At 40.9% G+C, this 12528-nt stretch overlaps 1 protein-coding gene across 3 annotated transcripts in view; it reads left to right on the forward strand.

Moving 5' to 3' along the window:
- Nucleotides 1-12528, forward strand: part of CEP89 (centrosomal protein 89) — a 137199-nt gene that overhangs the window by 53045 nt on the left and 71626 nt on the right. For all 3 annotated transcript variants that reach the window (XM_037820049.1, XM_037820050.1, XM_037820051.1), the window contains 4 exons: nt 271-373; nt 7929-7957; nt 9761-9803; nt 11711-11929. In XM_037820049.1, coding sequence (XP_037675977.1) covers nt 271-373; nt 7929-7957; nt 9761-9803; nt 11711-11929 — 394 coding nt within the window. The remainder of the gene's footprint in view (nt 1-270; nt 374-7928; nt 7958-9760; nt 9804-11710; nt 11930-12528) is intronic.

The following is a 12528-nucleotide window of genomic DNA, read 5'->3' on the forward strand; positions in this document are numbered from 1 at the left end:
TGTGAGTGTGATGCTCTCCGTGGCCTCGGCGTTGTTTGGTTGTCTTTGCCACCCAGGCTTTTCAAACTGAGGGGACCAGAGGGCCCTCCAGCCCTGCCAGGTTTAGTCCTTTGGGTCTCACTGAGGACAGTGGTTTAGCTGCTCAGGGAGGGAGGGAGCAGCGGGGCAGGTAGGACATAAGATGTGTGTGTGTGTTAGGGGGAAATTTTATATAGATCACGTTTATCAACTAGTTGTTCTTTTGTCTTTTTTTTTTTTTTCAACAAAAAGTTTCCATTGTCACATGGGGTGGACAGTGAAGAAGAAGAAAATATTTCTGAGCAAGATGGGCTTCTAGGCTCACCTCTGATACTACAGCGTACACGAGAAAAAGGTAAAAAAAATAATAAAGAGTAATATAAAAGCATTTCTTGGCAATAAATATTACTTAATTCGGGAGAAAATATAGCCATTGCACCTCCATATGGTAGTTCCCTGCTTATAACTAGAGATATACCTGAATTTTATTTTGCCGAAGACAAGTTATTCCACAGTTGATTGTCTGGATGTCAGGTTGCCTTTAAAGTATGAGGTAGGTGCTCACTCACTTTTTTTAAATTTTGAAAATTTTTTTTTTTTAACTTTTATTTCAAAATACTTTCAAAGTTACAGGGCAGTTACAAAAAATGTTACAGACCCCATATGCAGAAATCCGACATATGGCTACCCCCACAGATACCCAGATCCAGCAATTTTAACATTTTGCCACACTTGCCTTATCATTCTCTGCGTCTGTTTATCTATCAGTCCATTTTCTGAACACTTGAGTGTGGGCTGTATACATCATGCTCTTTGAACACTTACTACTTCCATGTACATTTCCTAGGAATAACAATATTCATTTATATATCCACCTAAAGTACAGTTATTAAGTTCAGGAAGTTTCACATTGATATAAAGCTTACAGTCTGCATTCCAACTTTTTTCATATATCCCAATAATGTCCCTTTGAGCCTTTTTTCCTCCTTTGCTAGATCCCATCCAGGATCACATATTGCATTTAATTGTCATTGTCTCATTGGTTGCTCTTTCATTTTTTGTTGTTGTTGTTGTTGTTGTTTTAAATTGTGGTAACATATATACAACATAAAGTTTCCCATCTCAGCCATTCCCGAACATACCATGCAATGGTATTAACCATATTCACAATATTGAGATACCTCACCACCTTCCATTACTACGACCTTCCCATCTCCCCAAAGGGAAATTCCATTAACTCCTGATTCTTCCTGTCGCATACCCTTGGCAACTTGTGCTCTATTTTCTGTCTCAGTGAGCTTACATATTCTATACTGTTTCCTTTGTAATTACCATGGGACTTAATTTAACATCATAAATCATAACACTGTCATTTGCTTTTTTTTTTTTTTTTTTTTTTTTTTTTGGTTTTTAGGTTATATTTTTTTTAAGCAGTTTTATTGAGATGAATTCACATATCATACACTCCATCTAAAGTGTGCAATCACTGTCTTCTAATATATTCACAGAGTTGTACATTCATCACCACAATCAATTCTGGAACATTTTCACCCTGAAAAGGGTTCACTGTGTTATACAGTCCCGTGTTTCATCCTCTGGCTTTCCTTCTAGGGACATGAAAGACCCTAAACTTTCCCTTTGAACCATAATCGTACCCACATATCATCACTGTTAGTTGCACTCACTGTAATGTGCTCCCATCGCTTCCACCCATTTCCAAACATTTGCAATCAACCTTATTACATATTCTGCACAAATTAAGCAACAGTTCCACATCCTCTGCCCTCATCCTGTCTTCCTGTGACCTATGTTCTAGATCTTAACACTTTGAGTTTGCTAGTTATATTTAGTGCATTTTAGTGAGGTCATACAAAATTTGTCCTTTTGTGTCTGACTTATTTTACTCAACACAATGTCCTCCATGTAGTCATATGCATCATGATTTCATTTCTTGTTACTGCTACATAATATTCCATTGTATGTATATACCACGTTTTGTTTATCCATTTGTTGGTTGATAGACACCTGGGTTGTTTCCATTTTTTGGCAATTATAATTAATGCCGCTGTGAACATTGGTGTGCAAATGTCTGTTTATGTCCCTGCTTTCAGTTCTGAGTATATACATAGTAGTGGGATTGCTGGATATATGGTGGTTCTACACTTAGCTTCCTGAGGAACCGCCACACTGTCTTCCACAGTGACTGCACAGTTCTGCATTCTCGACAACAGTGAATAAGTGTTCCTGTTTCTCCACATCCTCCCCAACACTTAACAGTTTTCTCTTTTTTTAATAGTGTCCATTCTAGTAGGTGTGAAATGATATCTCATTGTAGTTTTCTTTTGCATTTCCCATATAGCTAGTGATGTTGAACATCTTTTCATGTGCTTTTTAGCCATTTGTATATCCTCTTTAGAAAATTGTCTGTTCAAGATTTTTGCCCATTTTTTGATTGGGTTGATGTCTTTTGCCCATTTTTTAATTGGGTTGTTTGTCTTTTTATCATTGAGTTTTAGGATCTCTTTATATATCTTTGATATTAAACCCTTATTGGAAATGTGGTTTCCAAATATTTTCTCCCATTAAGTAGGCTGCCTTTTCACCATCTTGGCAAAGTACTTCAAAGCACAAAAGCATTCAGTTTTGAGGAGGTCCCATTTATCTACTTTTTCTTTCATTGCTTGTGCTTTGGGTGTAAGGTCCAAGAAACCATCTCCTACCACAAGATCTTGATGATGCTCATTTGCTTTGATGCCAACTTAACTTCATTAGTATACATAAACTATGTCCCTATACCCCTCTGTCCCCCCACCTTTATGTAGTTCTTGTCACAAATTACATGTTTATACATTATGAGTTCCAAACTACTGATTTCTCATCTCATTTTATTCAGTTGCCTTTTAGATCCTGTAGGAAGTAAAGTGGAGTTACAAACCAAAAATAATACTGGCATTTATATTTACCCGTTGTTACCCTTACCAGAGATCCTTATTTTGTCATGCCACTTCAATCTATTTTCTTCTTTTTTCCTTTCAACCTGTAGAACTTTCTTTAGCATCTCTTGTAGGGCCTGGTCTATTGTTGATGATCTCCCTCAGCTTTAGTTTATCTGAAAATGCCTTAATCCCTCCCTCATTTTTGAAAGACAGTTTTGCTGTTTATAGAATTCTTAGTTGGCAGTTTCTTGCTTTCATTACTTTATGCCATCCCACTGCCTTCTTGCCTCCATGGTTTCTAATAAGAAATTGGCACTTAATCTTATGGAGGATCCCTTGTATGTGACATGTTGCTTTTCTCTTTCGGCTTTCAGAATTCTCTCTTTATCTTTGGCGTTCAACAGTTTGATTATAACATGATGTGGTGTGGGTCTATTTGGGTTTATCCTGTTTGGAGTTCTTTGCACATCTTGGATGTGTATATTCACATCTTTTGTTACATTTGGGAAGTTTAAGCATTATTTCTTTGAGTGTTCTTTCTTTCTCTCTTCTTTCATTCTTTTTCTTTCTTTCTCTTTCTCTCTCTCTCCTTCTAGGACTCCCACATGTATGTTGATATGCTTGATGGTATCCCATGGGTTCCTCAGGCTCTGTTCACTTTTATTCATACTTTTTTTCTTAGTGCTTTTCAGACTGAATGATTTCAATTGTGTTACCTTCAGGTTCTTCAAGTTCTTCAGGTTCTCTGATTCTTTTTTCTGCTAGCTCCAGTCTGTTGTTGAATCCCTCTAGGGAATTTTTAATTTCTGTTACTGTTTTCTTCAGCCCTGTTTGGTTCCTTTTCATAATTTCATTCTCTCTATTGATATTCTCTTTGTGTCCATCTGTCATTTTCCTAATTTCCTTTAGTGCTTTGTCCATATTTTCTTTTAATTCTTCGAGCATATTTAGGTCCTTTTTTAAAAAAGTCTTTGGTATGTCCCACGTCCTCCTCATTGATGGTTTCTAACACTTTAGTCTTCTTTGTTTTGGCCATCACTTCCTGTTTCTTTGTGTGTTTTGTAAGCTTTTGTTGAAACCTGGACATTTTGATATTCTAATGTGTTATTGCTGGAATTTAGACTCTGAGACATCTGTTCCTCTGAGTGTCTCTTTCAACCAGTGTTATGGCAGAGCTTATCTTGAGTGCCAGGAGTTAACAAAAAAATAAGACAAAAAAGAAAATACCTTTCCCAGTCTTTGCAGATTAACCTGTGTAAGTGCTCTTCTTCAGGGCTTGTCCATATGTTGAGTTTAGAAAAGAGCTTGAGGCCAAAGTGTAGAGACCTCCCTGATCCTTTCAGTGCTTGTGTCTTCTCCTGGGCAGGTGCATGTGTTCCTGGAAATTTCCTTATGGTCCTGGACGCTGCATTTTATGTCCTGCATCCAGGCAGCATGACTTGACTGCTCTCGGACAGCCTTCTGTAGGAGAGCTCTATGAGCTGCCTTCTGCACACAGTCCCTCAGGCCACCACCAGACAGATCAGGCCAGACATACATGCTCCCAATGTGTGCACAAAGGTCACTCCGCTCCCTCCAGAGCTGGGAGCAGGGATACTCATCGGCAGATGGGCCGGGTCTGTCCCAAGTTGGTGAGGGGTGGAGAAGGGGCCAGCCAGGGCACTACGAGATCCTACAGCTTTTTAGTTGCCTTTTTCTTGATTCAAGTGTTCACCCTATTTCTGCAGTCTTTTTTAAACTGTTTTCTGGAGCTTTGAAAAAGATGTTTCTGCTAGTTCATGCTAGTTGTTCAATGCTTCTATGGGGGAATGGATCCCTGAACTGTCTTACTTCACCATCTTGATCAGGGTGGGATGAGGTGCCCACTTTTGACCTTCTTTGTCTTTAATTCAGCCATGAGAGGATACACAGGGAAGAGGGTTTATGGCTCAGGGCTGTGAAGCTTTATATGTGTGTCTCCCTCTGCCCTCAGTACCTGATGTTGCTCAGGTACCATTGAAACCTTAGGAGCGAATGAATGAGGTGATCTGTCCTTTTCACCCTGCTATTCTCAGTGCCTGGAGCAGGCCTGGCCCACAAGGGGCTGTCATTAAAGGTTTGTTGAATGAATGAGTGTGTGGCCATGTTTACAATATAATTCGGTGACTTTGCATCATCGGCGGTCTTTATGTATTTTAGTTGGCACAGTAACAGAATTCAGTGCATTGTAGAGGAGGTAGGTGACAGTTTTCAGTTTCCTAAGAGGTAGCTAATGCTTGAGAAGTGAGACAGAGAGCTGTCGTATAAGTGGGCACTAGTACCGCTTTTTAAGGACCCTCAGAGTTGCTTTGGGCTCAGGGAGACTCACATAAATCAGTTCACAGGATAACTAGTGAGTGAAGCAGAATGCCAGCTTACTGCTACCTGGGCTGGAGAATGCCTGTTGTTAATTGGCATATTTTATCCCTTTAGGAAGACCTGTGTGTCTATTAAATTTGTATAAAAAGTGTATCTTTTTGTTTAAGTGATAGAAGTAATATTTTCTCACTGTAAAAAAGTAAAACTCACATACAGAGATATGTAAAGTAGAGAGTTAAACATACACAGTTGTACTCCCAAAGATAATTAATTCTAACAATTTTCGGTTCGTGTGTATTTAAAGTACTATTTTGTCTTCTGCTTTTTCTCATCTCACGTGTCGATACCCATGGATCTCCCTTCTCTTCCTAACGTCTGTTTGCCTGTAGCTGATGGCGGCACAGTGAAGGAAGGAGGGAGAAAGAGAGGGGGAAATAAAGAAGGAAAGAGAGGAGAGAAAAATCAGCTGGAATCAGGAAGCAAGGCCCCTTTTCTTCCAGTATCTCCCCTGCGCCCTCTAGTGACAAAGCTTATCTCCATGCCAACTAGCTAGGTAGAAATGTTCCAGAATCACAAACAGGTTTTGAAGGGTGGATTTGGAGCTGAGAGGCAGAATGCTTGGAAAACATGAACTAGGGGCACAGGTGGTGGTTGGAAGGGACCACAGCTCCTGCAGTGATTCTCAGTTTGTGGTGGGCATTAAAGTCCCTGGACACTTGTGAAAAAGACCACGTATCCCAAATTCAGTGGGTCTGGGCTGGGGCCCGAGGTCTGTGTTTTTAACAAGCACCCTGGGGAGTCTGAGGTGCATGATTTGGATAACACATCAGAAAATCCGGCTTTTAGTGGTTTGCTTCTTGACTCTATCATTCCCAGCTGAGAAGCTTGGCTTCTACTCAGTGGTTACTGCCTTTGTTATGCCATCATTGTGAGAATTAAATTACATGTAAAGCACAGTGCCTTCCATAAGTGCTTAGCAGGTGATAATTATCTGAAGGCTAAAGCACCAAGCCTGGTATCCTGATGTCTCACTGTACATGCTAGCAATACCCCTGCCAAGGAGCCAGGTACCTAAGTCTTTTGGTCAAGGCACTGGGTTCTTTGGTGAGAGCTGACAACCTCGTCCTCAGGAAACATCGTTCCCCATCTCCTGTATTCTGTGATCACCTCCCTTTTTTGATTCCATAATCCCCTCCAGCTGGTGCTTTCTCTTTTCTCCTTAAGAGCCACATTTGTCAAAAGACACGTGTAGACCCACCTTTCCTTGTCCTCATCTGACTCTGTCTCCTCAGTCCTCTCCCACTAGGCTTCTGTCTCCTACTCTACCAGACTAGTGACCCCTCATGTTGTCCAGGTTAAATATGACAGGTGACTTTCTGTCTTCAGCTTATTTGACTTTTCAGGAGCATCCCACATGGATGACAGCTCCTGCTATCTTAGGATACATCTCTTCCCTGGCTTCCACGGTGCCTCACTTTCCTTGTTTCCTCCCACCTCCTTCATCTTCTTTGCAGGCTCATCTTCCTTACCTGTCTGCCAAATGTTGGGGCTCTTCGAGGCTCAGCCTCAGCCCTTTTCTCAGAATACTCTACACTGAATAAGCAATTGTACCTAACTGCTTCAAATATCGTTTATTGTGTGGAAGGCCCAGGTTTCTTCTCTGAGGCCATGACAGCATATAACTGATTGCATGCTCTTTGAGTTTGTTCACTAATTCCTTGAACTAGCAGGTATATGTGTATGGATGAAGTGCCCCCCCCCATGTTTGGCATTGTGGCAGTAGCCAGAGCAGTTTTTTCAAAATTCAAATCCGGTAATGTTCTCTCTCATCCCCCATGCCCCCCATACCCTTTTTGCTTACGTCTCTGACCATGCTCCAGCCATTCTGGTATGCTTTTACTTCCTCAGCTGCACGACGTTCCCTGCGGCCTCTGGGCCTTTGTACATGCTGTTCTCATTCTCCTTCATATAACATCGGCGATACACAGCCTTGTGAAAGGGGGTGGGATGTGAGGTTACATGTATGTTTTATTGTTGACACATTCAACAATATCTGAAAGGAAGCATACCAAATTGATAACCATTATTACCTCTGGGGAGGGAATGGGTTCAGGAGTTCAGATCAAGGGGGAGTTTTAACTGTATTATATTAGAATTTTTGACAGAAAGAGTGTGTTCATGTGGTTAAAGTTTCTTTCTCTAAAGATTGGGACAGTACCTTGCATGGCAGCTCCATATCAGAAGGATGCCCAATGTAGGAGACCTTTGCTTGTTATTTTAATAGTTGATACCACTTGTCCCTATATAGATAGTAGAAATGAGACAGGTGAGGACTTGAAATATTTTGAGCAATGATCAATGAGAAAATAAGAAATAAAATATATACCTGGTACCAAGTGAATTGCATACATTAAGTACCAAAATGAATTTGGGATGATATAAATTCTGAGTTTAATCTTTATCAGATTTTTTTTTGAAAAGTTGATGACTAAGATAAACTTTTTAAAAACATCTTTCCTTGTCCGGATCCTTGTTTAGCTCACCTGTAGAATGAGAGTTTCTGATTGTACTCTTCTGGGTTGTCAAGTTTCTTTATTTGTTTTTAAACATTTTCTTTCTCTCTCTCTCTTTTATCAGATGGTAAGCATTCTGTTCTGAATCTAAAGGTAAGGTTATTTATTTATTTTTAAAATTTTTATTGTGCTAACAGACATACAACTTAAAATTTCCCCCTTTAATCACTTTCAAGTATATGATTCAGTGGCACCGATTGTATTCACAGTGTTTGCTATCATCAGCATATCATCTACCACCAAAAAATATAATTTTTTAAAAGGGCTTTTCTCAATAAGTAAAATTTCCACCATAATTTAAAAACAGCTTTTAAAATTATGTGGGAGTGATATCTTCCCTTTAGAGTTCTTTCCCACTGTTTGTTTAAAATACTTTAATAACATGAATGAATGCGTATTTCCCGTTTTAATAATGAAAGCAGTGTATTGAGAGGTTAGGGATCACTTACGTAATTTGTAGACTCAATAGACAATTTTAACTAATTTGCAAATATGCAGATAATTCAGACTTAAGTTTTTAATTGTGCAATGTTGTAGGAGTTTAAAAATTAAACAATGCTCAATAGAGTTAGTTCAGAACCTTATCTATGTTTTCACAGAAATGAGAAACTTATATCACATCAATGTGTAATTAATGGAAATATCAACAAAAATTCAAAGCCTTTCCCTTGCATTAAGTTTTGGATTGTGAAACAAGTTCTTATATTCTTTTCTCAGCAAATAATGCTTCATTTTTGCGAACTCCAATGAGAAGAAGCCCTGTTCTCTTGGCTTTGTGCATCTCTGCTTAGCACTTGCAGCCACCTCACACGTTTTCACAATGTGAGCCTATGGCCTGTCCCTCATGGGACCTGCATGGGAAGACCCAGTGACTGATCTCACAGCAAAAAAGGCAGGAAGAAAGCTCAGGTGGGATTTCCCTTACTGCCTGAGAGAACCAGGAAAGGTTCAGGCTCAAGATTGAGTTACAGCACAAAAGGACAGATATTTCATGATTTACATGAAACAACACTAGAACTCACAAATTTATAGAGACAGAAAGGAGAGTACCAGTTACCAGGGGTGGGGTGGTAAAAGGGCGAATGGGGAGTTAGGCATAATGGGTGCAGGGTTTCTGTTTGGGGTGAAGGAAAAGTTTGGTAATAGAAGGTGAGGAGGGTAGCACAACATTGTGAATATAATTAATGCCAATGAATTTGTATGCTTGGGAGTGGTTGAGATGGGAAATTTTAGGTTGTATATATGTTAACACAATGTTTAAAAAAAAAGAGAGAGACTAAAGAGGCAATGATGACATTAAATGCAATGTGTGGTCCTGCATTGGATCTAATAATGGAGGAGCAAATACCCAAATGGATCTTATTGTGATAATCGGAAAAAAAAAAAAAAAAAAATGTAAGCTTTGTGTGCTTTATGTCAATAAAAGTTCTTGAACTTGCTAACTGTACTTAATGTGGTTACATAAGTGAATATCCTTCTTCTTAGGAAATGTACATGGAATTATTAAGTGTTAGAGGAGCATGATGTGTACAGCCTACTCTCAAATGTTTAAAAATTGGGTGGACAGTCATAGCAAATGTGGCAAAATTTTAAAATTCGTGTAATTGAGGGGTATATTGGAGTTCTCTGCATTGTTTTTGTATTATTTTTGCAACCTTCCTGTCAATTTGACATTATTGCAAAATAACAAGTTTTCTTTTTAAAGATTCAGTCATAGGAAACATTGGATACTAAAGTTTCTAAGGCTAAAGCAAACTAAGAACTACAAGAGCCAACATGAAGAAAAAACTTATGCTTAAATTCTGACCTTGTGCTTAAATGACCTAGCTGCTTTTGCCAAGTTGCTTTCAGAAGACGCTAAGACTCTGAATTCTGCTTCATGTTTTTCTCCCCTAGGATGAAAAACCACCATTATGTGAAAAGCCTCCACCATCCCCAGGTACTGCCTTTTGAATTTCCTTGATTGAAAAGCTTGCATTTTAGAGAATACCCAGAATAATCACATCTGAAAATAAAGGTCCCTTTTCTTTTCCTGTAAAGGTTGTTGCTTCTCTCTCCTGCTACTGGAAATGAGAAGAGGTAGCAGTTGTTCACCTTCCACTTGCCCCACAAGAGAGAGGCCAAATCCCGGGTAGCGCATGAGTGTCCACGTGGATGTCCTCAAATACTGGGAGGGTGGGTGGGGCTGGGGGCTCTGCTCATGATTTCTGTGACATACTGACCGGCTGCTCTGAGAATCTTAACTACACCTATCCAAAGTCCTGTCGTTTGTGCGACAGCCTCCTTTCCTCTGTTAATTGTCTATGGTGCTTCTGTTAGCTCAGATGAGTCTCCATTGGCCAGTGTGGGGTGCTGTGTCTGTTTACTGCAGGCGGCTGGGGGGACAACAGCTGGCTGCTGGTACTCGGCCTATCTCTAGTGACTGTTGGAGACAGGCAGGCCAGCCAGGGGGGTGGGGGCCCTTCCTCCTCCTGGGTCTCACCAGGCCCCTGGACCTGCCTGCCTCCAACCGGAGAGCCTGTGTCAGCTGCCTGGTGAGAGGCATACATTTCTGCTGTCAGCTGCCTGGCCCAGGGGGCTGACCCCTGGCACTCCCATTGTGGTTCTTCTCTAACTTGACACCTCCTCAGTTCTTCCAAGGCCCCTTTGTGTCCCCAGTACCAAGCAGGGTGAGGCATGTCCCCGGAGCCGCTCCCGTTATTATAGCTGCCCTCTCCTGCACATTAGCCCGTGGCTTCTGTCTTCAGCCTTAAGGGCTTTCTGTCCGGGATCCCTCATGGTCTCCTTCTTGTTCCCAGTGCAATGGTGGAGTTACTCATTTCTTAGCCTTTCCTGTCATCTGGAGGTTGGACATGTGTGCATCAGGGGTTGGGGCAGTTCTCTGGAGCCACCAGTCTTCTCACTAATCTTGTCTGCCCCACCCCGGGCATGTCCCAAGTCCACCATCTGGAGCCCCCAGCCCTCCCACACTTGTCTGCCCAGAGAAGCTCTGCCCCCACTTCCATCTCACCTCCATTTGGAGACTTGCCTTCGCCAAATGTAGTTCTCCCTTCATTTGACTTCTCTGAGCATATCTCCCCATGGAGAGATTGCCCCCCAGCTTTTATTGCTGTTCTTTCTTAAATTCCTTATCGTGTCCCCTTGTGCTCCCCTCTCCCCTGTGGTTGTGTGCGCTGCCCACGTGCTGATGGCTCCTCAGTCTCCTTCTCCAACTGAGCGCCGTTCCCCTCCTCCGTCAGCCCCTCGTCTCCCCTTCATTGTGTGTTCCTGCTCGGGCCAAGTGTCTCCCAAACCACAGATTTGGCGTCATCCTTGACCCTCCCTCCCTCACTGCCCACAAACAGTTAGCCATGAAGCCCTGATGGGTTTGCTCCCCTAAATCCTTCTCTCATCTGTTCCTTCCCTCTGCCCCACTCTGGCACTGCCTCTAGTGGCTCCCGACTGGCCTCCCGGCCTCGGGGCTGTCCTCATTCCGGGTAGCTTTCTCCGTTGCAGGCCTGAGGGGTTCGCCTGGAAGTGGAGCCCTCTGCCTGAATGCCCTTCTGGCCCCTGGTGGCCTGCAGATGAAGCCTCCCCTCTGTGTCGTAATATGTGAGGACTCATCCCTCCCCTGCCTTCCCCTCTGCCACCTCTCTCCATTCCTGCTCCGTCCCACCCCCCGTAGCCTCTCCAGACCATTCACTCTTTTCTGTACCAGCCCTTCTCTTTCCAGGGACCAAAGAATGTCATACAAGGCCTGACGTGAAGCAATTGCTCACAGGTTTTTTAAAAAAATAAAGTCTCATGTAGTTTTCAAATTGTAAAATGTCAGCTGATGTTTTAAAACATTTCCCTGTATGTTTTCAGATATAACAGGTAGAACACGTCAAAGATGTCTTGAAATAACCAAAGAAAAGTTTAAGGAATTAAAAGAAGAAAATTTGCAGCTAAACAATACAAATCAAACCCTTACCCTTGAGCTTAATGTAATAAAACAAACAATGAGAGGACTACAGCTAAAACTTAAGAGAATGGAAAAAGAAAATGGAAAGCTGAAAGAGGCTGAGAAAACATCCTCTCAGGAAGGTGGGGACAAGTACATAGCTCTTTTATTAAAGGAAAGACTAGTACTTCATTCATTTAAGTGTTTGAGAGTTAATATTTTGTGTTACAATATTTGTTGATATTTATGTTGTTGATATTTTCTGTTGTAATATTTAAGGTTCTTTTTTAATGACCTTAAAGCTTATTAAAATTTGGTTTCATCTGTTACATCATTATAATTGTTATGCTAAAGAAATGCCAGTACTTCTTTTAGAACTTGATGCAGTATAGGATCTTTACATATATTTCATATCAGTTTTATCCCCATGGACATCATATAACTGTGCCTCTTTCACCATATACTTTCTAATGATGAGAATTGTATTTTCTTTGCTAATTTGATAGGGAAAAAAAAAAAAAAGAAGGAATCCTCTTTTAATTTGCATTTCATTACTGACGAGCTTGAATATTTTTTCCTCTTCGTACATTATTTTATTTCTCTTTCATAAATTTGCCCATTTTAAATTAAGATGCTTAGCTCTTTCTTATTGATTTGTAGGAGCTCTTGATATATTAAGGATTTTAGTCCATTGTCATGTTAGTACTATTTTCTCAGTTTGTTGAGAATTCAACTAAATCTG

The sequence above is a fragment of the Choloepus didactylus genome, chromosome 27, assembly GCF_015220235.1.
Source record: "Choloepus didactylus isolate mChoDid1 chromosome 27, mChoDid1.pri, whole genome shotgun sequence".
Lineage (NCBI taxonomy): Eukaryota > Metazoa > Chordata > Mammalia > Pilosa > Megalonychidae > Choloepus > Choloepus didactylus.